Genomic DNA, 21,940 nt, shown 5'->3' with positions numbered 1-21,940 from the left:
TGAGAAGCAGCAGTCAGTCATCCAAGTCATTCTTGGGTTAACCAAAAGTAGCTATAAACAGATCTGTCACTAAATTCAGTACCCTAAGCCTTCAAATACTTTAGAACACAGTGTGAACAGTTTATGATACACCATTTTCTTTTGCGTTTCAAAGCACTGCATCAAATTAATTACACTTTAAAGAGTCAACTGAAAAGGGCAGGCAAGGAACAGTATCTGAAATAGAAGAATTTTTATGTAGACCATTCAGTGTTAAAAACCAGAGAATCAAACAGTTCAAATTAAAGAGCAGTTTCGAACAGAAGACATTTGATCAAAAACTTCTTTTAACATTTAGAAATTTAAATACATTTACCTAAAGATGGTTAACCCCCATCTCTATGTTACTATACAATAGCTTAAAGCTACTTTTAAATGCTAGTTCTATGTTAATGTGAAATTCCAGAACTGCATTCTTACTCTTTATGTAAATTGGTTATTGAATTCAGTGATTCCATTACTTCCTCCCACCCCAAAATAAATTTTGAAAATTGAAGCTTTACAATGCCTTGAGTAATATTTTTCAAACGAGTAATTTGGAATAGTTCCCAACAGTTCTATAGGAGGTATTTTGTACAGTTTGGAGAGCAACTCCATATAAAGTTCTATTGCAACTGAGCATTCACAGTATGCCACAGTCCATACATATTACTACATATACATATCAGGTTTGTAAACATTGGAAGAATACACAGAACATAGTACCACAACCCTCTGGTACTGCTGAAAGGAAGATGAGGTAACATTCATATAATCTCAAAGTCCACAGAGGTCCTGACTGAGTAGGTAAAACAGCTGCCAACGCTTCTGTTTCATAGTGTGTGTGGTTAAGGCGCTCTACGTCACGGTCTGCTAAGGCTGGATTCGTTAGCTCTCAGTATCCCAACTGCATCTTTAACAGCGTGGTATATGACATTCTTCACCTGGCAGGAAAGTAAGAGGTCTTTGGTTATACAAGCAAACAGCACAGGTCACTCCCCACCCCCTGTGCCACTCAGTTCAGACACAGCCTTCGCATAAATCACCAGCCTGTGAAAACAAGGTTCAAATTTTAACAGGACATCAAGTGAGCCCTGTGGGCTGAGGAGAGTGCTGCAAGCTCAGCTGGGGGGGTAAACAAGAAGTGACAGAAGGAAATAATTCAAAACAAGCTCAGGAGAAGCTTCAGATGGCTTCCTCAAAACTACTAAAAAAGCCAACAGTTCAAAAACTATAGAAACTCCTCTCCGAGGTCCAATGTGTTACAGCTGATCTGAACACAAAAGCATTTGGGTTGTGTGGCCACAGCCCTTCTGGGTTTGGTAGGGGCTTGTCTGTTGGGTTTTGGTGGAGGTTTTTTTTAAAGGGTCAAGGGGGACAGGGTTTTGTTGAGCACTAGGAAGTTACCTGCAGTTTATCTTCATGGTTCGTATGCGTATGCGACAGATACCTAAATTCCTGAGTGAGCCAGAAGCAGTGTTTGACATGCTCTGGGGATACAAAGTCTTCTGCAACTTTAATACAACTGTACAAATTATGAACCTAGAGAGAACAAACAAGCATTAGAGAGAACAAACGAGCATTAGCCACATGCTCAAAGGGCTGCCCAAGCAGTCAGGCCATAAATGTCCTTGGTCCTTGCCTGGTGTGGAGCTCCTGCTGGGATGAAAACTACGTCTCCTAGAAACTGTACAATAGCCCAGCCTTGAACTCCGTACTCCTGGTGAAGGCGTTTCCTCAGCGGTCGGTCCAGGTACCAGCTCTGGTCATGAATGGGATCGTGATCCACGGGGTTTTCTTGGCCTTGTTCTTCCGCAACCTGGAGAGTCACAAGACAACAGGCATTTTACCACACCAGTCTGACTGCACAGTCCAGCTGCATTCCACACACACATGTGCCAGAGTGACTTGCACCATGTGTTCAAGTAGGAGAGTTACACAGTGGAAGTGTGGATTCTTTGTTTGTCCAGGTTTCTACATTTGTCAGGTCCCTCTGGCTTCACAGAGACATTGCAAATGTGGATACAGGACATACAGGTAATCCCAATTGATATTAGAAAGGAACAGAAGGGTTAAGGAACTGGTGTGTTCACAGTGGGAACAACTATCACACATGGGACTAATGTTCTGATGCTACTAAAGCTGCAGAGGAACTGTTTCCAAGGGCATGGAATGACAGGACAAGGGGGGGGGGGGGGGATGGCTTTAAAACCAAAGAAGCACAGATTTAGATTAAAGTATTAGGAAAAAAATTAGTGGTGAGACACTGGACCAAGTTTCCCAGAGCTGTGGCTGCCCTATCCTTGGGAGTGTTCAAAGTCAGGTTGGATGGGGCTTGGAGCAACCTAGTCCACTGCAAGGTGTCCCTGCCTGTGGCAGGGGGGTTGGAACTGGATGATCTTGAAGCTTCTAACCCAAACCATCCTGATTCTATAGCCTGTAACTGGAAGAAACTCCCAAGTGTGGAATTCAGCAGGTGTCTGCCCTGGAGGCCACAATCAGTCAGCATGCTCACTGACCCACATGATACAAACCAGATTTTCAGGAGATACAAGGCTGGGAGGTACAAGGCAGAAATTTTAGGGCTTTAGGGAGAAAGTTTCTGCACAAAATTCCTGTATAAATCCAACCTGGTGCAGCAGTCATTTACACCCAGGAGCATAGCCCAAAAACTCATTTGGGAGGAGATTACCAGCTTGGTTCTAACTCCATGACAAGATACTGAGAGCCCCACACCTGCCACTGAGTGAGCTACAAGGGACTGAGGTGTGAGACAGATGTCAAAACTCCAAGTGCTAATGCTTATCAAACTGATTATCCTGTTTTATCAACTCTAAGATTTGTTCATTTGTTAATACTAAACAGATCTGCTGCAGCCTCTCCAAGCTTCCACTAAGACAGCAGTCAGGCTGACCACGCCAACAGTTGTTAAGATCATCCCATTTATCCTTTTAAACTCAACATATTGTCCCTTTCCACTTCAGAGCACCAAAGAAGTTTCAGAATTAAGACCACAGAGAACTCTGGACTGTTGTGGTGAATTTAAACACTGAAACAAGCCCTTTGGATGTAGTAGCACATCTCTATTAAACCCTTAACTCCCATGAAAACATCACCCAAAATACCTCATTTTTCCTTTAACCCAAACCTTATAAAGGTATGGAGGAAAAAAAAGGTAGGAAGAGGGATGGAATAAGGAAGAACTTTATGCAGCATATATTGCTCTGACATTTCTCAAGAACATCTCACAGGCTGTTAAGGAGGGTCTACTTTAAAATTTAACTATGGTTTTGTTTTAAAGAAAACAGTTCTTTATCATTACAGAACATCATTAACCATGATGTAAGAAGTGTGGGTAAAAGGAGTATATCTACATACAAGGTGACTTTAAGCTTCAACTCCTCACCCTCCTCAGACCCTACAAGACTCATGGCACACAAGTTTTGTCTTGGATACAACTCGAGCATATTTGTTTCCAGAACTGCTGGCATAGGAAGGGGGAAAGCCCAAGGATATAAATACTTGCAGGGCCACACAGAAGATCAGTCTCTAAGATGTAACAACTTACCTTTTTAAGGAATTCCCGGATCTTCTCTGTATCTTTAGCAGCATAGATGTGCCACAGAGCTCCGGGCTTTTCTCGGCTTTCAGTAAAACGTTTAATTGTCAGTTCATCAGAGTCACCATCTTGTATGGTTTTGAGCACTTCTGTTGAGAGTCAACATGAGCAGTTACACTAAAGGACCTTCCCTCCAACCACAGAAATACCCCCCTCAGAACACAGCAAAGACTTCACCTTCTTCCTGATCAGCCTGGCCTTTGGGGATCCCCACGTAAACCATGACATTGGCGGCATCAGACACATCCAAATGGAGGTTTGTTGTGCCATATTTTCTGTCCTCTGGTGTTATCAAGCCTGGGAGGGGGGAAAAAACAAAGAAAGAGAAGCAGATCCATTAGTAAGACAGAGATAAACATTACACCACTCTCAGCAGCACTCTCTGAAGAGATCAGAGAGCTTTTACTTCTACCAACAAATGCTTCCAGAACAGCAATATAGTTTCTGTCCAGGACCTTGCCCCATCTTGTGTCTTCCCAAGTGATCTGCTGACAAGCTGACACCATTGATCTGGATCTATATCTAGCCTGTATGATATATGGAAGTCATATTTAAGTCCTGCTAGAAAAGGGTTTCTGTAGCAGTTTAGAATAAAGCAGCCTCTTTCACTCTAAAAGGCAGCTGCTGCAGTATTTATCAGCCACAATCTCTATACTGGCCATGATGATTAGTTTCAAATGTCTTTCAAGTGATAGCAAAGGAACCAGCCATGGAAAACATTGCTGAAGAAGAGATTAAAAAGGAAATGACACAGCTCAAAAAGGAGAGTAACAAAAGCTATACAGCCAGAAGTAGAGAAACAGCAAATACATGTGGCCAGCTACAGGAAAGAGAGGCTGTGGAGCAAGTTGATTGGAAGACTGGGAATAACTGCTATTGGGCTTGAAACCAAGTGGACAAAAAGACACTTAATAAAATAAATCATATCATGCTCTGGATATCACTAATACCTATAGGTGAGCCAAAGTTAGGTTTTCAGATCCATGGGATTAATCAAATTACCTACAACAGCATGGATTCACACAATTTACAGTAAACTTCAATTTGAAATGTGTGGCCAACATGACCTTTAGAAAGATTCCTTACCATAAGCATTGTACATCTTGGGACCCAAATCTGGTCGCACAAAATAGTTGGGAAGTCGAGAGGCAAGGTTGAGCTTCCCACCTCTCCTGGTGTATTCTGGCAATGGAATATTCTTCATCAAATCATCAAACCTAATGTAATACAACAAAATATAACATTAGGAACTGATAAAAAAGAGTGCAACAAAAGCTTTCTCCAGTCAAGAGACTGTACTCCTTCCCTCAGGGAGTTTACTGGACGTCATGAAAAGGAACAAAAAAAGGCATAGCAGTATAGCAGATAAACAACTTTAACCTCTCTGGACTAATGCTATTTTCCTTATGTAATCATCTCAACTAATTCCACTCAGACTAAGTCAAAATACTTAAAAATGTTTGGGGAAAAAAAAAAAAAAGCTTCAACTGAACTCTGGACTTCAAAATGATCCAGGCTTTTAGGAAGCTTCCAAAACTTAACCTCTCCTTAGCAATTTTAGGTGCTCACTTTACTTGGCAGTAAATACAACCAAATACATAAACTTTTAGGATGAAACTCTTTTAGGATTTCCATTTATGTCAGGTATCTCTGAAAAACAAAATGGTTCACATATGGCCAACTGCTGCTCAAAGTTGAAGCAGGTTTCCAAATGTGACAGTAATCCTACATTCCATTATTTTGGGGGTATACCACACAATGAACAGTTCCTTTGGGAATTCATACCGAGAAGGCATCATATCTCTGAAGTCTTCTCCTGGAGGCCAGTCTTTGAGCTTCAACACCATCGGCTCTCCCTCTTCTGTTCTCAGGCGACCTAATTTGAAATATTAGTAAGTCTTAGTTTTTAATACTTGTACTACTCAAATTTCAAAGATTCAAGACAAAGAAACTCTCATCTTAGTTTAAAATCATGTTCTTCCCACAATTATTAATCCAGAACCAAAGACACAGAAGTTTGTCACAACACTGATAACAAACTCTGGTGTCACATGAACTTGCCTTCTTGGCTCTTCTGCTTCACTCAACTAGGGAAAAAGCTGACCAGATGAACCTACTTGCTAGGAAGATTCCAGACTTTCTCAGAATGCCTCCCCAAAAGACTAAAGGCAGCCAAACATACTCCTGAAGGAGAGTCCTCCATGGGAACAACAGTTTCTATCCAGTCCACAATCCCACAAGCATAAATTGTGAGAATACATTGCAGACACTGTCCAAGGTGAAGAGGAAGCCTGGAACATCTTTTATGCTGCTTAAGGGTCACAAATCTGTCCTAGGGCAACATTATTGCCGCTGAATATTTTACCTATTGGAATGATGATTCATGGTACTTACTTGAAATATCTTCAAATCCATCCCAGAAGTCCCCCACAGTAGCTCCAGTGATGATTTCATTGGTCCTGCAGTTAACCAGATCTACTTCCTGTTGGCCGAACTCCTTCCTGAAGGACTCTGGTCTCCAGAGGTCTGCATTTAATTTGTGGTGTACTCCTGACACCATTACAGGCTAGGAAGAAAAAGAACATATTCTGAAGAATTATTAAATGCCCAAAATTCTAACTACAACAGCGTAATGCATAAAATACACTGAACTGAATGCTGGCACTTTGAAAACATATTTTCCAAACTAAGTGCTCAGCCTGCCTTAACCAGAATTCTGCCATGCATCTGATCATTCTTTATTTCAAACAATGAGGCAGCTTTTTATATAGAGCCATAATTTCACCAATATGTTTAGAAACTGATTTAAATAGTAAACCACACACCCTTTTATCAAAGGCTCTACCAGTGCTCATGTTGTACTTTGATGAAGGCTTAGTGTTGCTTATCATCACAGCAAGCTGGTACCTGTGCTTCAATCACAGAGCAAAGCACACTAACCACAAATGGAAAAACACAAAGCTTAAAGTACCTGTCCCTGCTTCCAGCACTCCCTGAAGACATTCCAGTTACTTTCGTTGTTGGGATCTTGAAGACACAGCAAGCGGTTATCACACAACCAGTAGTGAGGGGTGTCAAAGCCCATTATTGTGGGCTTTATAGTCAGTCCTTGAGGCTTCTTAGGCAGGTCTGTAATGGCTCTATTTTGCACCAGGGAAGCAAAAATGTCATCAAGGATTTTGGGTGTACTCTTGAGTCCATTGTCTGTCTGATAAAAAAAAGGGAAAAGAGAAAGAACAACAAAAAAAAAGTTGGTGCACTTTTCTTTTGCCTTGTCCTTCAGGCATTTAAGAAGGTATTTGCCACTTCCAAAATTTTTCACTCGAGCTCACATTTGTGCAGAGAAACAAAAACAATGCAGAACTTTGTTGTCTAGAAAAGCACCATCATTAAATGCCAGTGCCATTTCTGACACTGTCTACAGAATTCTGGTATAACAAGTTCTGCTCTGATTTACATTTCAGCAACTCTGCAGAAACCCAGCAGATGCAGCACAGAACAGAAGCTGCTGTATATGAAAGAAGAAAAATGCAGTTCCAGCAAGGAACTCTCAAGGCCAGTATTTTACCCCACCATTTTCCAGTCACATCTGTAAGAGAAGACAAAGCCCAGAAACATCTGAAGTGAACCCGCCTGCAAAAGACATGTGGAAGAGTCACCTACCACAGAATGTTCCTCCCTCCAGCTCCAAGTTCTTTTTTTTTGAGTCTAATGGACACCCCAATCAATCCACCTGTCACATTCTAGCCTAAGGAAATTAATTTGCTTCATCACTTGGTTCCCAATTCCTTATCAAGCAAGACTTGCTGATAGTACCACTAAGCCACTACTCTGGAAAGCACTGACAGGAGCACTGAGACACAGAAACTGAACTAGTCCTTTTTCCCAAACAAAGACAGAATTTCACCTTCTGTGACAGGTGCCTGTGGCAGTTGCTCACAAGTTTAGAACACTTCCCTAAGCCTGGAATGAACTCAAACCTGTAGAACAAAATTTTTCCTGTACCTTTCCTCCAGAAGAGTTCAACAGATTCCGCAAGAAGCCTGTGTTGTTGTTGCTCACGGGGGTCAATATTGCACTGTTGAATGTCTGCAGGGCTGCAGTTGGCTTGGCTAAGCTGGGGAGTGTCTGCAGAGGTTTGTTTTCATTCTTTGAAATTGGTACGAGGAGTTTCTCTGAAGTGAAGGAAAGAAGACAACTGACAATGAAGCAAGGCTTAATCCTCTGAAGGATGAAAAGTACATACTTTGGATTTTTGCCCCCCTTTTTTTTTAAGACAAGATATTCCTATATGTATATACAGGTATGTATGCACATATATATAAATCTCCTGTCAATACATACAGACGAAATACTCCTTTCACTTAACTTTCTTCAATACTCCAAAGTTTTTTAAATCACACATTTAAAATAAATACATTTTCAAACTGAACTTTCAAGAATACTTGCATCAATGGGATTTTAATCCAGTTTTCAGAACAAAATATGATAACCCTGGCAGGTTTTACTCCCAGCCATTGCCATGGCCAGTCCTGCAGCACAGGCACTGAACATCCATCCCAGCAGGCAGATGACATCATTCTAGGCACAAGATGCTGCTGGGTCTTGACCTATATTCTTCTGACAAACAGCCACAGAGGGTTTACTCTTCACATGGTTCTGCACATACCTTTGTTTTCTTTATTCACATTTCCACTTGTTAGATTTGAAAACCAGTTAAATGAAGGAGGAGAATTTACTGAAGCAGTTTGTTTGCTTCCAAGTGCTGATTTGAGAGGAGGATCATGCGTAGTGACTTGTGGGCTCAGGACAAAACTGTTATGTTGAAGGCTGGGCCTGTCTCCAGATGCCAAGTGCTGAAAAAAACCAAAGTGAGAACTTGATCAGACACAGACATGCTCTACTCAGAAAGGGAAAGCAGCAATAACATGTCCAAATACATTCTTTAAAAAAACAAACTAACATGGTTTGGCCTTTCAAAAAAATCTGATGTCCACAAGAGGTCAGCACTGCAGCTCAGTGTCACCCAGGGATGACAGTTCAGCAGGATTTGGGATCTCCCAACTTCAGGAGCAGCCAAGAAGGCACAGAATGCTGAGTTTCCCAACTGCATTTTCTGGGACTGCTTTGGGAACCAAATGCATTTTTAACAGCAGTACTTTCACAATTCTAGTGGTATTTGATGCTCAGCCAGGGCTAAGCTGGAGCTCTAGTTCAGTGGACTAAAACAGATACTTAGCTCTCATAAACTTTTATCTTAAGGTGGTAGTAGAAGCCCACTCACCTGCCAGGTCTGAACTCCACCTGCATGAGCATAGCACCAGCCTGGCCAGCAAATTCCAAGCACAAGATTGTACATCCCCTTTGCAGCTGATTTATGTGCTTGTTTGGAGATTCTGAGTAACAGGCTAACCAGAGCTACTGCTTTGCCCTGAGATTCCTGTGTGACTGGTGATGTTTCTTCTCTCTACTCAAAAGCTTTCAAGTCAAGAAATTATTCTGCTCCTTTGTCTGCTTATTGCTATGTTCTATATTTCATCTCTTATTGACTGCTGATGCTCAGTAAGAACCCCAAACATGACATAATAGGAAATGTTTCAAACTTTAATGAGCTTATCCTCACACAACTAGAGCAGTACCTAATTCTACAGAGACATCAATAAATTCCAATACAGCTGTTTGCCCAGTCACAGGAAATCTCAATGCAGAAGACTGAAGCCAAGTCAGTCACAGGTTAACTTTTGAATCATGTAACCATCTCCCTCACTTTTAACACTTCACAGTATTTTTCATCTCTTCTCTTCATTACCAACACCAAAATCAAGTTCAGCCACTCCTTAGACTTAAGATAATACATTTCTTTTCAAAATAAGTTTACAAATAAGTATATGAGCATTTGTCAAGGACAGGTCACTACCGAGGCATCAGTGTGTCAAAGGCACAAAACGAGACGTTCCCCAAAACTTAAGGAAGGACTTAAAGACCCAGAAAGATGAACAGTGAATACAAACTGTCCCTACATGGTGGGGTTATCACAGAGGTCGGGGTTGGCACACCCACAAAGACAAATCAGCAGTGGCTTCAAGCCTATGCAGTAGACTGACACAAACATATACTGCACAGACATAGTGAGAGGCAGTAACAATACCTGTTTTGAATCCTCCTTTAGAGTTGGCTTTGATAGTGCTTTGAATTGCTTATTTGCACAAGGACAATTTGCTTTTATTCCCCATTTTGTTCTCACTGAGTGAACGATATCACCAACATCATAGAGAGCTGGAGGAAGAGAGTCATTAGTGAGCTCACATGTAACCAGAACATCCAGCATTCACTGAGTTTTTAAGAAATTGTGTGTGCTGTGCAAGTAAACAATAGCATGTGAATACAGTTCATCATTAAAACAAGAAGTTCTGCTATTTCTTGGTAAAGATCAAAGATAATAAAATAGTGCCAAACACACAGGCTGTTCCAGTCTTCAGATAATAAATACTAAGCTTTTATTAACATTATTACTAAAATAAAACCTCACTCAGTACAACATCAACAACGTACAAAAGACAGCAAAGCCTACAGAATGTTTCTATCCCAACCAATTACTCCAAATACCTTTTCCGGGAATGATTTGTGTAGGCATCAGATTCTCCGGTTCATGTGCCTGCCCCTTCACACATTTAAACCAGGAGAAAGTATCCGAGTCATCATCTGTAAAACAAACCGTTACACTGTTATTAGTGCACCCTGCTCTGGAAAGCCCCATATTTTACTGTTATTGATCAATCAAACCACAGGTCTACAACACGCTCTTTTTGTTGGGAAGGCTTTTTGTCTTGTTTAAAGTTGTTACTGACTTGCAAGTTCAAAACACAGATTTTTCTTTCCCCTCCTCCCTCTTTGTCTACAGTAGCAATAAGCATTCCTACCTTCATGTGAGTTTTTTTTCCTCATCCTGTAGCAATCCACACAGACCCCAAAGCCACACTTGGAGCAGACCCAGTGGAGGTTGAAGATCGTGGTGTCACAGACGTCGCACATCTCTCGGACGCCGCGGACCGCGCGCTTCCAGGCCACCTGCCCTGTGGTCAGAGACACCTCAGTCACTGTCAGCTCAAACAAAACTCAGTATTTGCATGTTAAACACAGTTACTTAAAAACTACAGATATGACTCAGGCTTTTTTTTTGCACTGGAACTCCGAAACAAAGCCTTTGCCCTTACAGACTCACAAAAGCAAGTCCGGGACAGAGTCTAAACAATCAAATCCACTTTGCTTCCTCCTGTGCAGAACCAACCACATCTCTTACTCCTGACATGTATTTGCCCGAGTTAACAAGTCATCTGCTACCACCTTCCTAAGTGGGAATTCCACAGCTACTCTAGGAAATAAATTAAGGTACTGCAGCAAGCTAAGCTTAGTGTCTAGCTTGCCACAACCAACTTGTCCTTGTTCTCTATTCAGCAGCACAGTGGGCAGGTAATTCTCTTCCTTCTAGGAGGTTTTCTGTGTTTATAGGTGTATATTTGACTGTGTCAGAATGGTGAATTTTCCTCCCCAAAGCACTGAGCACTGCTGTTCAGGTTTCCTATTATACCCATTATATTCCACTTTCCTCACTCCAAGTCACTTTTTCAGCTCACTCCAAACATGGACAGTATCCTCCAAAAAAACCACATGGCAATACAGGGCTGTATTATTTTTTTCTGTGATTATATACAGATTTTAGCTTGATCTCCATTTCATTATGTTGCCAGGCAGAAAAACAGACTAGACAAAAAGCACACACCTGCCTCCTCCTACCACCTTCCACACTTGCAATTTCTCTGAAACTTTCCTGCCCACAACATTTCTTAATTTTAAAAGAAAGTTATGAGAGACCATGTCCTAATGTATGCTAAAAAAAACCACACCAGGATCCAAGACATCTGTTGCTTTTCTTCTGAATAATGCCTATTAACTATGTATGGAACAACACTGGAATAGCTTGGCACAATTTGTTCTTAAGTAGGAGGTAAAAATTGTTTGACTACTTGCTTCAAAATTCTTTCAGGAGACACAAGTCTAAATACCACCAGCTCCATTCTTCTCTGCCTTCTGAAACCATAGAGGATATTTACCATTTTAGAGGTCAACCCTCCAATTTCCCCAAAACAGGATGAAGTAATTTGTTATCTTTTGAATGTCACTTCATATTTCAGCTCTTGGAACCTCGTCCCTTTCTACTCCTCCTGTTTCTTTTGGTTCTCCTCTGTAGTTTGATCCTATCCCTCCTTTTGGCACTTGGTGGCCAAGGAGCAGTGTGACCTAACAAGCTGTTCCTTCTACACTGGTCAATGTTTTACTGCACAGGGATAATTTCACTCCTGCTTTACTACCAGTCCTTTAAAGGAACTCTCTCTAAGGAAGCTCTCCCAAAAAATTTTCTCCCTCATACTTGCTTTGTCTTGTGGCTTTACCTACCACTCACTGGTGTTTAAAAAATTGTCCCTTGTAATTCTATCTGGTAAAACAGAGAAGGGCTGGACTTGATACACACTGTAAAGTGCAAAAATACTCAAACAAATGATTCCCTTAAAGTAGCTGAACAAAATATTGTCACATTTTTGAAAAGATCAGTTTGTCAGAGAGAGAGTTCTTATGAAAACGTATTATTTCAAGTGAACTCTACCAAGAAAAATTTATCATAACTTCAAACCACACTGGCAGAAAAATCTCCCTTTTCCCTGTGCTGAGTGAGCACTTTTTCACTGAACTGTTCAAAGAACAACACATCTAGACTGTAAATTATTTCTTTCCTATGCAGGGCACTAAAAATAACCTCCAAACTGAGTTTCCTTACTCTCACCCAGGGCAATAAACAATCAAAAAGGAATTAATGAGATTTTGCTCCTTTCACACCAACACCAGAACTCACATGTGACTGTTTTTTTTTTTAAGCAGAGGATGTTTCTGGTAGCTGCTATTAAGAAACCTCTCCCCATTGTTGCATGAATTCCACCCAAAAATTCACCTTTCTGAAAGTGTCCCAGTATTCCAGTCTGCACCTCTCACTCTATCACTGGATACTTGGGCTCCACAGGCCAGAGTATCCTCCAGTTCAAGGGAAGAGTAGAGTTCACAGATTCCAAGTAGCCCAGGATCAGACCCCACAGCAAGCATTTCTGGAATATCTCAAGTCTTCCCTCCCCTTCTGAAGGGCATTTAAGCCTGTTCAGCTTTCCTCCTCTTCTATTCAGGGCTGCCAAACTCATACAGTCTTTATCTAATGTCAACAGCACCCAAACACAGCAGACAGTGGGCAGACAGTCTCCTAATCTGCACTGCAACTCAGTTGTGCACTTAAAACCGTATTTGTGTTCTGGATTATAAGAGTCATTCTACTTTGAGAAGTGATTATGCAAGATCACAGACTTCCCCCTTTGCCTGCTCACATTTGCTACAGAAAAGTTTCAATGTGGCCAAACCCAGTGTTTAGGGATGCCAGGTTTGCCCTGCCTGCACTAATGAAGTTCCCAGTCAGTCACCCCATCACCAGCCCCTCTCTGGTCTGTGCCCAGTAGGACTGGACATGATCACTGCTAACAGTGCCACTGGAAACTTGCAGGTGGAGGAAAAATATCTCTTTGTTGTCCTGACAGGCAGCATTAGGTCCATGATGCATTACCAAAATAGGACCAAAGCAACTTAACAAAACCTGGTCAAAGTCAAAGCTGTATTTCATTTACATGCTAAGAACAAGTTTTATTGTCAGCTACCTCCTGGTTTCCTTAAATTCTGGGGTTTCTTTACACTTTGTTTCATAACAGAATTACACTCTCTTTAACAGGAAAAGTAATTTGAGAAATTGAGAAATGTCTTCTGACAAAGGGTAAAGTTACCTTTCCCCTTCCCTCTGCCTGCAAGCAAAGACTTGTTGACACAAGTTCACAGTGGCTCTCACCACTCCCTGTCTCTAAGAAGGAAACACTCAAATCTTATATGACAAATACATGTAATGTATTTTCACACAAGTCAGAAGCTTAAAGCTTCACATAAAGCTGTGAAAACACCCATTATTTCAACACAAACTGATCTTACTGTGTGGTTCAATCGTTGCCATAACTTCCTTTTCAGATATCACCAGCTGACAGAAGTGGTCTCCAATGTTGGCAAGGATGTACTTGGCTGTGTCAAGATCCAGACCCACAACATTTTTGGATAAAGGCAGCCACAAGCTAATAGCCTCAGGGTCATACTTATTTGGAGTTAAGAAGCCTTCCTCACGCAGTATTCCATGCTTATTAAACTGCAACCTGAGGAAAGAGGGGGAGAAGGAGAAAAACTCATAATCTGAAACATTTTGTTGGTTTAAATTCATTCCAATCAGTCAATGCTTGAACTGCAAACATGTGTACTGTATGCCAATGAGTTTACTCAGTGGTTACAACAGACATGGGTAAACATACTGGTCACTAGGATGAGGCATGTTTAATGTACTGCTTGTTTTAAATAAAAAAGACTGAAAATATCTAGGTTTTGTAGTAAGGTAGATTTCCTAACTAAAATGTTTGGGTTTTTTTGTTTTTTATTCACATAAAACCAAATCAGGTTAACAATTTTTAAAGTGCACTGGCATTAAGATCACATCTAGGAGGAGGCAACAGCAAGACTTTAATCCAGAACTATGTACAACACAAGAGAAGTGAGAATGCTTTAAATATAGAATATATTTCACTAACAATTCACTTGGAAGTAGCTGTCAAAAAGCACCAAGCAAAATTTGAGTAAGAGATTCTTGAGTGATTCTGAGTAGGTGGAGAGAATGAGATCTGTACTGTTAGTAGTGTCTTAAATTAAAACATGAAAAGTTCTGCTCAGGACTTCAGGAACCTTTTTACTAAATGCTGTAGAGGAAACTTGATTCTGATGACAACACGTGCTCACTTAGAGTGTTAAGTGTGGCATGAGAACATGTGCTGGCAACTGCCATCATCAGACAAATGCCATCTCCAGACTTGGGAGATTTCACATTCAATAAAAAGGGACAGTTCCACCAGCTTCAAGGTCTAAACTGAAGGATTCAACTGCTTTGAACTGCACTGCAAGTCTGGATTGTTACCCTAAGAAGATGAATTAGCACAGACTGTTGTTACTCTGGTCTCACACATCAGGTTATCCCAAGACTTAATATGGCACAATCTCTAATCTGAGGTTAAATAATAGATTATTAATACATCTTCAATTTTTTAAACTTTTAGCAACAAAACCTGGAAGGGAACAGTGTTGCAGTGATAAAATAAACCTCAATAAACAAATGAAAGAGTGGAAGAGTATTTTTTCATGATCTTTGTAATCTTTCTGCTTTCAAGCTTTTCTCTTCAGAAGGTCTACAGGCCTACAGTGTTTTATTCTACCCAGAGACCCAAAAGAAAGGAATTCCTCTGAAAAAATATGATAATAAGTAAGGTTCCCATCTCCCTTGAGATCACTAGTATTTTTGGTATTTGAAAACAAAGGAAGAACATGTTAAAAACCAGTCAGGCACTGCAGTTTGACAACAACCAGCCTGGGCTTACACGTGGGTTTCAAGTCACAATTTAACACCTTTCTGAAACTGTTCCTCATGGTGTCTTAAGAACTAAAGAGTTCAAACATCAAAAGATGGACTGTTAACTCAAGAATCAGGCCTGGAGGAGGGTTGGGGTGTAGGTGGAGAGGGTGTAAGGAAGTAGGTGGGGGAGTAAACGAGTGAAGTTGCAGATTAGGTTTGGAAAAGCAACCACCATTTATCACTCACTGTTTTCCCTGATGTTATCTCCTCCCCATCTGCCCTCCTGAAATCTAGTGAGTGCTGTGATGAAATGTTTCTGTGGCAAGCTTAAATGCAGTTCAGACTCCAGCTGAGAAGACCCAGCCACTTACTGCAACTCTTCCATAGCTGTGGATACATGGGTAACATTTTGTGTCCAACCAGTAAACTTCAGGAGACAGAATACTTCAGGGTAGATGCACAGAATCTACCCTCTCACTAGTATCTCCAAACTAAACTCACATTATCCCGCTGGCACTCAGCCCAGAACAGCAAAATAAAGAGCTTAAAGTCCTGCCAAAATACTTTCTACTCAAATTAAGCAGTTGTAACATTTCAAAGGGCTAAAAAAACCATGGGCAACCGCTCATTAGTTGGGTATATTGGCCTCATAGCTACACATGATATCGAGCAGCTTTGAACCACAGACCTACAGGAGACCATTCTGTCCAAATAACTGGAGTTTTAGTCTGTCCTGGAAGATTAGATCCATGTCATCCCTAACACTGAGCACTCAACAGCCCCCCTTTCAGAAAAGGTCAGATGTCCAGCTCAGACACAGGCATGTTTTTCACATTTACAGAGTATCCAAATTGTTCTTACCTTCTGAAGTGAAAGAATCTGCAGAAGACAGTGGAGTCTCTCTGGTCCTTGTTCTTCCTGTAGCTGTCCAGGCGGCACTCCCTGCACTTGTGCAGGTGAGGGGCGATGTTATTGCAGGAACCATCCTGCACAAAAGCCTCCCCACTCTGCTGCAGCTTCTTCACTTTGGCAGCATCGGATAAGATGGATTTGCGCGCAATTACTGTGGGGAAGAGCACAGATTAGAAAAGCTTCAGCTTCTCACACACAGGTGCCAGCAAATGTTATTTTAGCGACAGATCCACATAAACTTTTCACATTACATTGAAACAAAGTTATGCTAAAAATATTTGCAGTCGGCAGAAGCCTCTTCTCCAGTCCCCACAGCCTCAAGTCGTAGCTCCACTGGAGTCACACAGTCTGTGGACCCAAGTTTCACAGCTTCTTTTAGTCTTCCACAGAGGCGTACTTTGAAAGACCATCTGCTTTTAAAGGAAGTTCCTCAGCCATTAGAGCTGGAGGCCTGAGCAGATCAGAGCACACAGCAACATTTCACAAGAAATGAGGACAGAAGTAAAACCTGGCCATTCCTCAGTCCTGTTTTCACCCTTCATGATGCAACAGCTTTCAGTATCTTTCTGTAACATGCCAAACATCTCCCTTCCTCCCACACTCCAGTGAGGCCTCACAGGGCACAACAGTGCCTGCCTGGCTGGCTATGTACATGTACTAATTATAGAACAGGACACAGTAATCCAAGACCAAGCAACATAAGATTGGAAAGAAAGGGAGATTTCCCAGAATCCTGAAGGATCAGTTACACCACCTGATACCCAGCAGGACACAGGACAGCAGGAGTGTGGCTCCTTAAACAACAACAGCCTTTCCCATTCTGTCCCATATGAAAAACTGAAGAGTTCACCAAGTGGAAAAGAGAAACAAGGTGGGTTGTTTTGGGGCGGGGCTTGATTTTTGACGGTGGTTACTGGGTTTTTGTTTGTTTTGCTTTCAGGACAGTTTTTTTTAAATGAAAGCTCCTCTTGAACAGAGCTTTGAAAAAAACTTCCATCTCTCACCATGCTTGTAAAACTTAGGACTGCTGCTAAGAAAAGGCAGTCTCATTATGCCATCACCATTTGTATTGCAAACAGAACCTTGATTTTGTAACCTCTTTTGCCATTCTGTCCCTGCACACATTTTGTAACAACTTATTTCTAAGAAACTAATGATCAGTCCTTTTCCTTTATCAGAAAGGGACATTTTTCTCAAGTTTATTGCATTCTCTTTGTAAAAGAATGCACAAAATGACTTACATTCCTGATTCACTCAAACAATTTAAAGTACTGATTTTGCATATGCAACAAAGGACCCATCTGTACGTAGCTAGACAGAAAACACAAGGGTTTTCAAGTGACAGGAAATTTTAAAAAATAACTTACTATTATCCTGGACCTTGGCACTTCCAGTCCAAAAACTTTCGCTTTCATTTCTGTCATAGAGAATCTCATTTGAATTTCTTCTAATAAAAAACTCCATGTCTGCAAGTTCATCGATCTTGTTTCCTTTGTGGCTGTTCTGGCCACTGCAGGGGCTCTGTGATTTAGCTCCAGACTCATTAAAGGAGAGAAGATGAGCATCTGAGGTCGAGGGTCTGCAGTCTAAAGTCCGCTGCAGTTCAACAGTGCCACTGCTTCTGGGTATTGCTATGGAAGAGTTGGGATTCTGCAACTGTTTCACAGAAATGCATTCCTTGGGGAAGTTCACTGTGGGCTTCAGGAGAGGTTCGTTTGCGTTTTTCAGGTTGGTTCCTTTTTCATTGGTTGGATCAGTCAAAGGTGAGGATCTTGAGGTTTTCAGAGAGGTGTATTTACCATTTTTACCGTTAGGATTTTGCATTTGTTCCTTAGACACAAACCCCACTTTAGGAAAGGCCGTCAGATCTCCCTTCAGTGGTTTAATTCCAGTACTAAGACAGGAAGGATGAGTTTCTGGTAAGCTCCGTCTACATGTGCTGAAACACACGACAGGCAGAGAAAAAGGTGTCAAACAAATCAGGGCATCAGCTGCTCAATCGAGTCATACTTAAAGCTTGAAAGAGTAAATTTAGTTATTTAATTATGTGCTTTGAATTCTGATGCTTCAAGATTTTAAATTTTGTGTGAGGCCAAATAGGTTTGTGTTTTTGAGGTGGGTTTTTTGGGGTTGATTTTTTTTTCCAGAGTTAGACAGAATGATAAATCTCTACGCCTCTGTAGGCACACACAAACTTGGGTGCTGCACCTACTCCGCTACCTTTTCTCACAATTAAATAGTTGCTTTCTCATTTTCCCCATGCAACTGCTGAATAACCAAATGCATTTCATTTGCATGTCTGTGTGAAAAGATTCTCAAGGAACTTCTGGCTGACACCACAAGTCTATATTGGACACAGCAACACCTCTCAAACAAAAAGCTAAAAAGAAGAAAAATCATGTTTTCCACATTTAGCATGTCAGACAAGACACAAAACTAGTAGAACCAACCCTAAAGCACTTCAAATTTGAGTTCTCCTGTCACACTATTTCTACCATTATGTCCATTTTGTGACAGAACTGGGGGTAACAGTTCAAAGCCACTGGTGTTCAGCAGAAATACAGCTGAGTAGGAGTACTTGATCTGCAAGGAGGCAGACACCTGCCTGAATGTGTTCTGGTTTTCTGGCAGGGGAGGAATGCATTTGACAAGCAGGGACCACACTTGTGCATCCATGTATGGATGGGTTCAATAAGGCAGTGACATTGGCCTGGGACACTGAAAGGGCCATTACCTCCAAGATAAAGATGAACATGGCATCAGAAAGTAAATTATTTATCCAGGGCAACTAAGTCTAACACTTTTCTACATCAATTTTACAGAAGAGTAATCACTACAGCTATTTAAAATGACCTCTGAGTTTGTTGTGCTAAGAATTGGAGTTATTTCTGAAGGCAAAAACATCTGCATAAGCACAAAGTCATTGCTTACCCCTGAGGAGTTTCTGCACCAAGGTTGGGTGGTGAGTTTGCTGGCAGGGGCAGCCCTGGGTGCCTTTGGTCTTTATTTGCAGGAGTACATCCCAGCAATGCTTCACCCAGCACAGTTGGTACTGACTGCACATGTCCCTGGCTGGGAGAAACCTGCAAGGGAGACACAGACAGTTAGGAAAAGTCAGGATAACAGAAATACTGTTTTGCAGGGTTCAGCTTAAAAAGAAAAATATATTAATGGTCTTCCTACTATATTTAATAAAGCAAATTAAAGACTCAGTTCATTAAGACATAAAGACTTTAGAGTGTCCTTTTAGACCTCATAGGTTCCATGAAAGACTGTTCATGTCAATTCATTTTCCCCCAATAAACAACAAACTTTTTTGGGGGAAAGGAAGTGTATTAAGCAAGTGGAAAGGAAGGCAGAAAGCTCTGCTCTTGGTAACTGCCAGTGTAACAATGTTTCTAAAGTAATTGCAGTAGCTGGAATTCAGAAATAGATTTCTGAGCTCCTCTGAAAACCCCAAAGAAAATGAAAACTCTGAAATTAGTCTGACAGCATTACCAAAAATCTAGATGTGAACTTCCTTGTAGCAAAAAGATCTTTGTACCAGGATTCTAGAAAGTGTTAAGCAAAGAAATCCTGTCTTGATTAAATCACCAGCCTCACAAATCTATAATCCATTTAGGAACACAACAGGCCCACCAAGTTAGCAAGTGTCTTGAAAACAGCAGTTTTCTGTGGGGGTCCTTCCTCAGCTCCAATGTCCATATTTTACTCCCACATGCTCAACTTACTGCTGGAAGTTACACTACAGGCTTGTTAGAATCAACTCCAAAATATTTCCTCTCTGCTCTGGTATTACACAGCTGTCAAGCATCAAGTCAAGCTCTCAAAAACAAATGCTGGAGATAATTAACTCCACATCAGAAATCCCAGCACTATCACATTCCAAGTAAAACAAAACAACATTACTTCAGCTTATCACTCCCATATATTCACACCCATCAAAACAAGAGAAACCAACACAGCTCATGCTTTCCTTTCTAGAAAGTACACTCACTTGTAATCCTTTTGAGAAAACAGTTGCAAAACATTTCCCAAAGAGTACAAAAGTGATAAGGGTTCTAGTCCTTCAAAGGAATGCAGACTGGAAAATTCAATGTAACTAACTTTACTACTTTAAGGAAAAATTATGTTGAAACAAGCTCTGAACGGAGATCACGGCAAATCTTCTGCAGGGCACTTGCAATGTGAAATAAAGACCAGCTTTGTGTGTATCAAGCAGGCTGCTCAATGGCTGGATGTGCAGAAAGCTGAAGAAAGGCAAACTGAACACCCCAAAGCTGCTAAAGGTGCTCAAGCACGAGCTGTAGAAACACAAGCAGACTATGACTGCAATGCACTGCTACTCCATTCTGACTTGCTGGTGGTAAATACAGGACAGGACACTCTCTTCATTGAGAAATCTTCTCCTGTACTTGCTGCCTCATGCTGTATCTTTGTGAAGCCACGGAAGATTGCTAATAATTATATCCACTGATAAATGAAATACACAGAGCTGAGTCTGCACAGAAGCAGAGAAACACAACCCTCCCACACCCCCACCATTCCAGAGCTTTCAGAAGTCTGGCTACTTCTGCCTGAAGTGCAGTTTTTGGCCTGAAACAGTGGGTCAAAATAAGAGGGTAAGTCTGATGCACTGTTCTTCAGCCAAGCCATCATTTTTCATTTGCATTTCTACACTTAGTAACATTGTCTTTTGACCTTTGAGAGTTTATTTACCTCAGTGATACCTGGCAGGTCACTCACAAAAGAAATGAGAGTAGATATGGAAGTACCAGAAAAGCAGCCACACTCCCTTTCTGTACTGAAAAAACCTTCTTCTACACTGCTGCTTATGTAGCTTGAATCCCCAAAGGATGCAAGTGTAGCTGAAGATTTTGGGTTCAAGTACAAAACAGTTTAAGAAGGAACATGAAAAGCAAAGGTTATAGACTTGAGAACTGCTCTGTGTTTTCTCCCACTACAGAATACATGACCAGGCAGGCCAACTCCTAAGCAGAAAGAGGGGGCAAAAAGTGAAAAAAAAAAAATAAAGCAACCAAACAAAACCAACACACCACCAACCTTCAAGGCTTAGTAACTTTTGCTTCTATTCTCACAAGGCAAGATGTTCTACTCATGCCCAGACAAGTCTGAAAGGACTCAACACACCCTCCAAGAGATTTATTATTCTACTTTCCAATCTAATCCTTATTTGTTTTGAGAAGTGACATAACCATTACATAACAGTCATATATAACACAGCAAGACATTACCTCAGGAGAAGATTTTGTGTGTTTAGCATCACCACTTCCACCATTCTCAGATGACTTCCTTTTCACACCCCCAATTCTTTTTGATTTATCTGGAAGAGAAGGTGATCAGGATCAGTCTATTTATCACAAATACCCTACTTGGTGTTTGAAGGACAAACAAGTACCACACTTACCACACTTCCCATTGTTGTCATATATGATTTCAACATGAATTAACTCTGGATCAAGAGTTTTTAAAGCTGGAATCTTGGAACAAGAAACAAAAGCAGTCTTTAGAAGGTGAAAGTTACTATTTGAATATATTTATCTCAGATATTGTGGTATGGACTTAAGACACTTCTAGGATCTTTGAATACCAAGCTGAGTTTAACAATATGCCCTGTGACAGTGTCTCTGCAGGAAAACACACACAAACTGGTGTTTCAGGGCACTGTCTGCACAGCACAGAGAGCAAAGAAACCAGAGTCACATTTGCTTCACTCTTCAAATATAAATTCCAGGTCTCCCTTATTTTGCATAGAAGGACATTTGTTACTTAATCTAACAGCAGCACACAGAAACACTTTGGGTAATTCTGCACTACACCAATCCCTGTGTTTTAAGATTACAGTA

At 41.0% G+C, this 21,940-nt stretch overlaps 1 protein-coding gene across 3 annotated transcripts in view; it reads right to left on the bottom strand.

The window, feature by feature from the left end:
* Positions 1–217: 217 nt before the first annotated feature.
* Positions 218–21,940, bottom strand: part of KDM3A (lysine demethylase 3A) — a 30,466-nt gene continuing 8,743 nt past the window's right edge. For all 3 annotated transcript variants that reach the window (XM_051798545.1, XM_051798546.1, XM_051798544.1), the window contains exons 7-26: positions 21,502–21,574; positions 21,329–21,417; positions 19,005–19,156; positions 17,441–18,012; positions 16,023–16,224; positions 13,709–13,923; positions 10,558–10,710; positions 10,244–10,339; positions 9,786–9,913; positions 8,307–8,493; positions 7,643–7,812; positions 6,609–6,845; positions 6,032–6,203; positions 5,423–5,513; positions 4,724–4,854; positions 3,815–3,934; positions 3,587–3,726; positions 1,661–1,837; positions 1,426–1,560; positions 218–962 (exon numbers count right to left, since the gene is read on the bottom strand). In XM_051798545.1, coding sequence (XP_051654505.1) covers positions 882–962; positions 1,426–1,560; positions 1,661–1,837; positions 3,587–3,726; positions 3,815–3,934; positions 4,724–4,854; positions 5,423–5,513; positions 6,032–6,203; positions 6,609–6,845; positions 7,643–7,812; positions 8,307–8,493; positions 9,786–9,913; positions 10,244–10,339; positions 10,558–10,710; positions 13,709–13,923; positions 16,023–16,224; positions 17,441–18,012; positions 19,005–19,156; positions 21,329–21,417; positions 21,502–21,574 — 3,321 coding nt within the window. In that variant the 3' untranslated portion in view covers positions 218–881. The remainder of the gene's footprint in view (positions 963–1,425; positions 1,561–1,660; positions 1,838–3,586; positions 3,727–3,814; positions 3,935–4,723; positions 4,855–5,422; positions 5,514–6,031; positions 6,204–6,608; positions 6,846–7,642; positions 7,813–8,306; positions 8,494–9,785; positions 9,914–10,243; positions 10,340–10,557; positions 10,711–13,708; positions 13,924–16,022; positions 16,225–17,440; positions 18,013–19,004; positions 19,157–21,328; positions 21,418–21,501; positions 21,575–21,940) is intronic.

Source organism: Manacus candei, unplaced genomic scaffold, assembly GCF_025592945.1.
Source record: "Manacus candei isolate 608988 ecotype Guabito, Panama unplaced genomic scaffold, ASM2559294v1 h1tg000048l, whole genome shotgun sequence".
NCBI classification, from domain to species: Eukaryota; Metazoa; Chordata; class Aves; order Passeriformes; family Pipridae; genus Manacus; species Manacus candei.
Note: the sequence above shows the minus strand (reverse complement) of the source record. Positions and strands in the feature narration are given on the sequence as shown.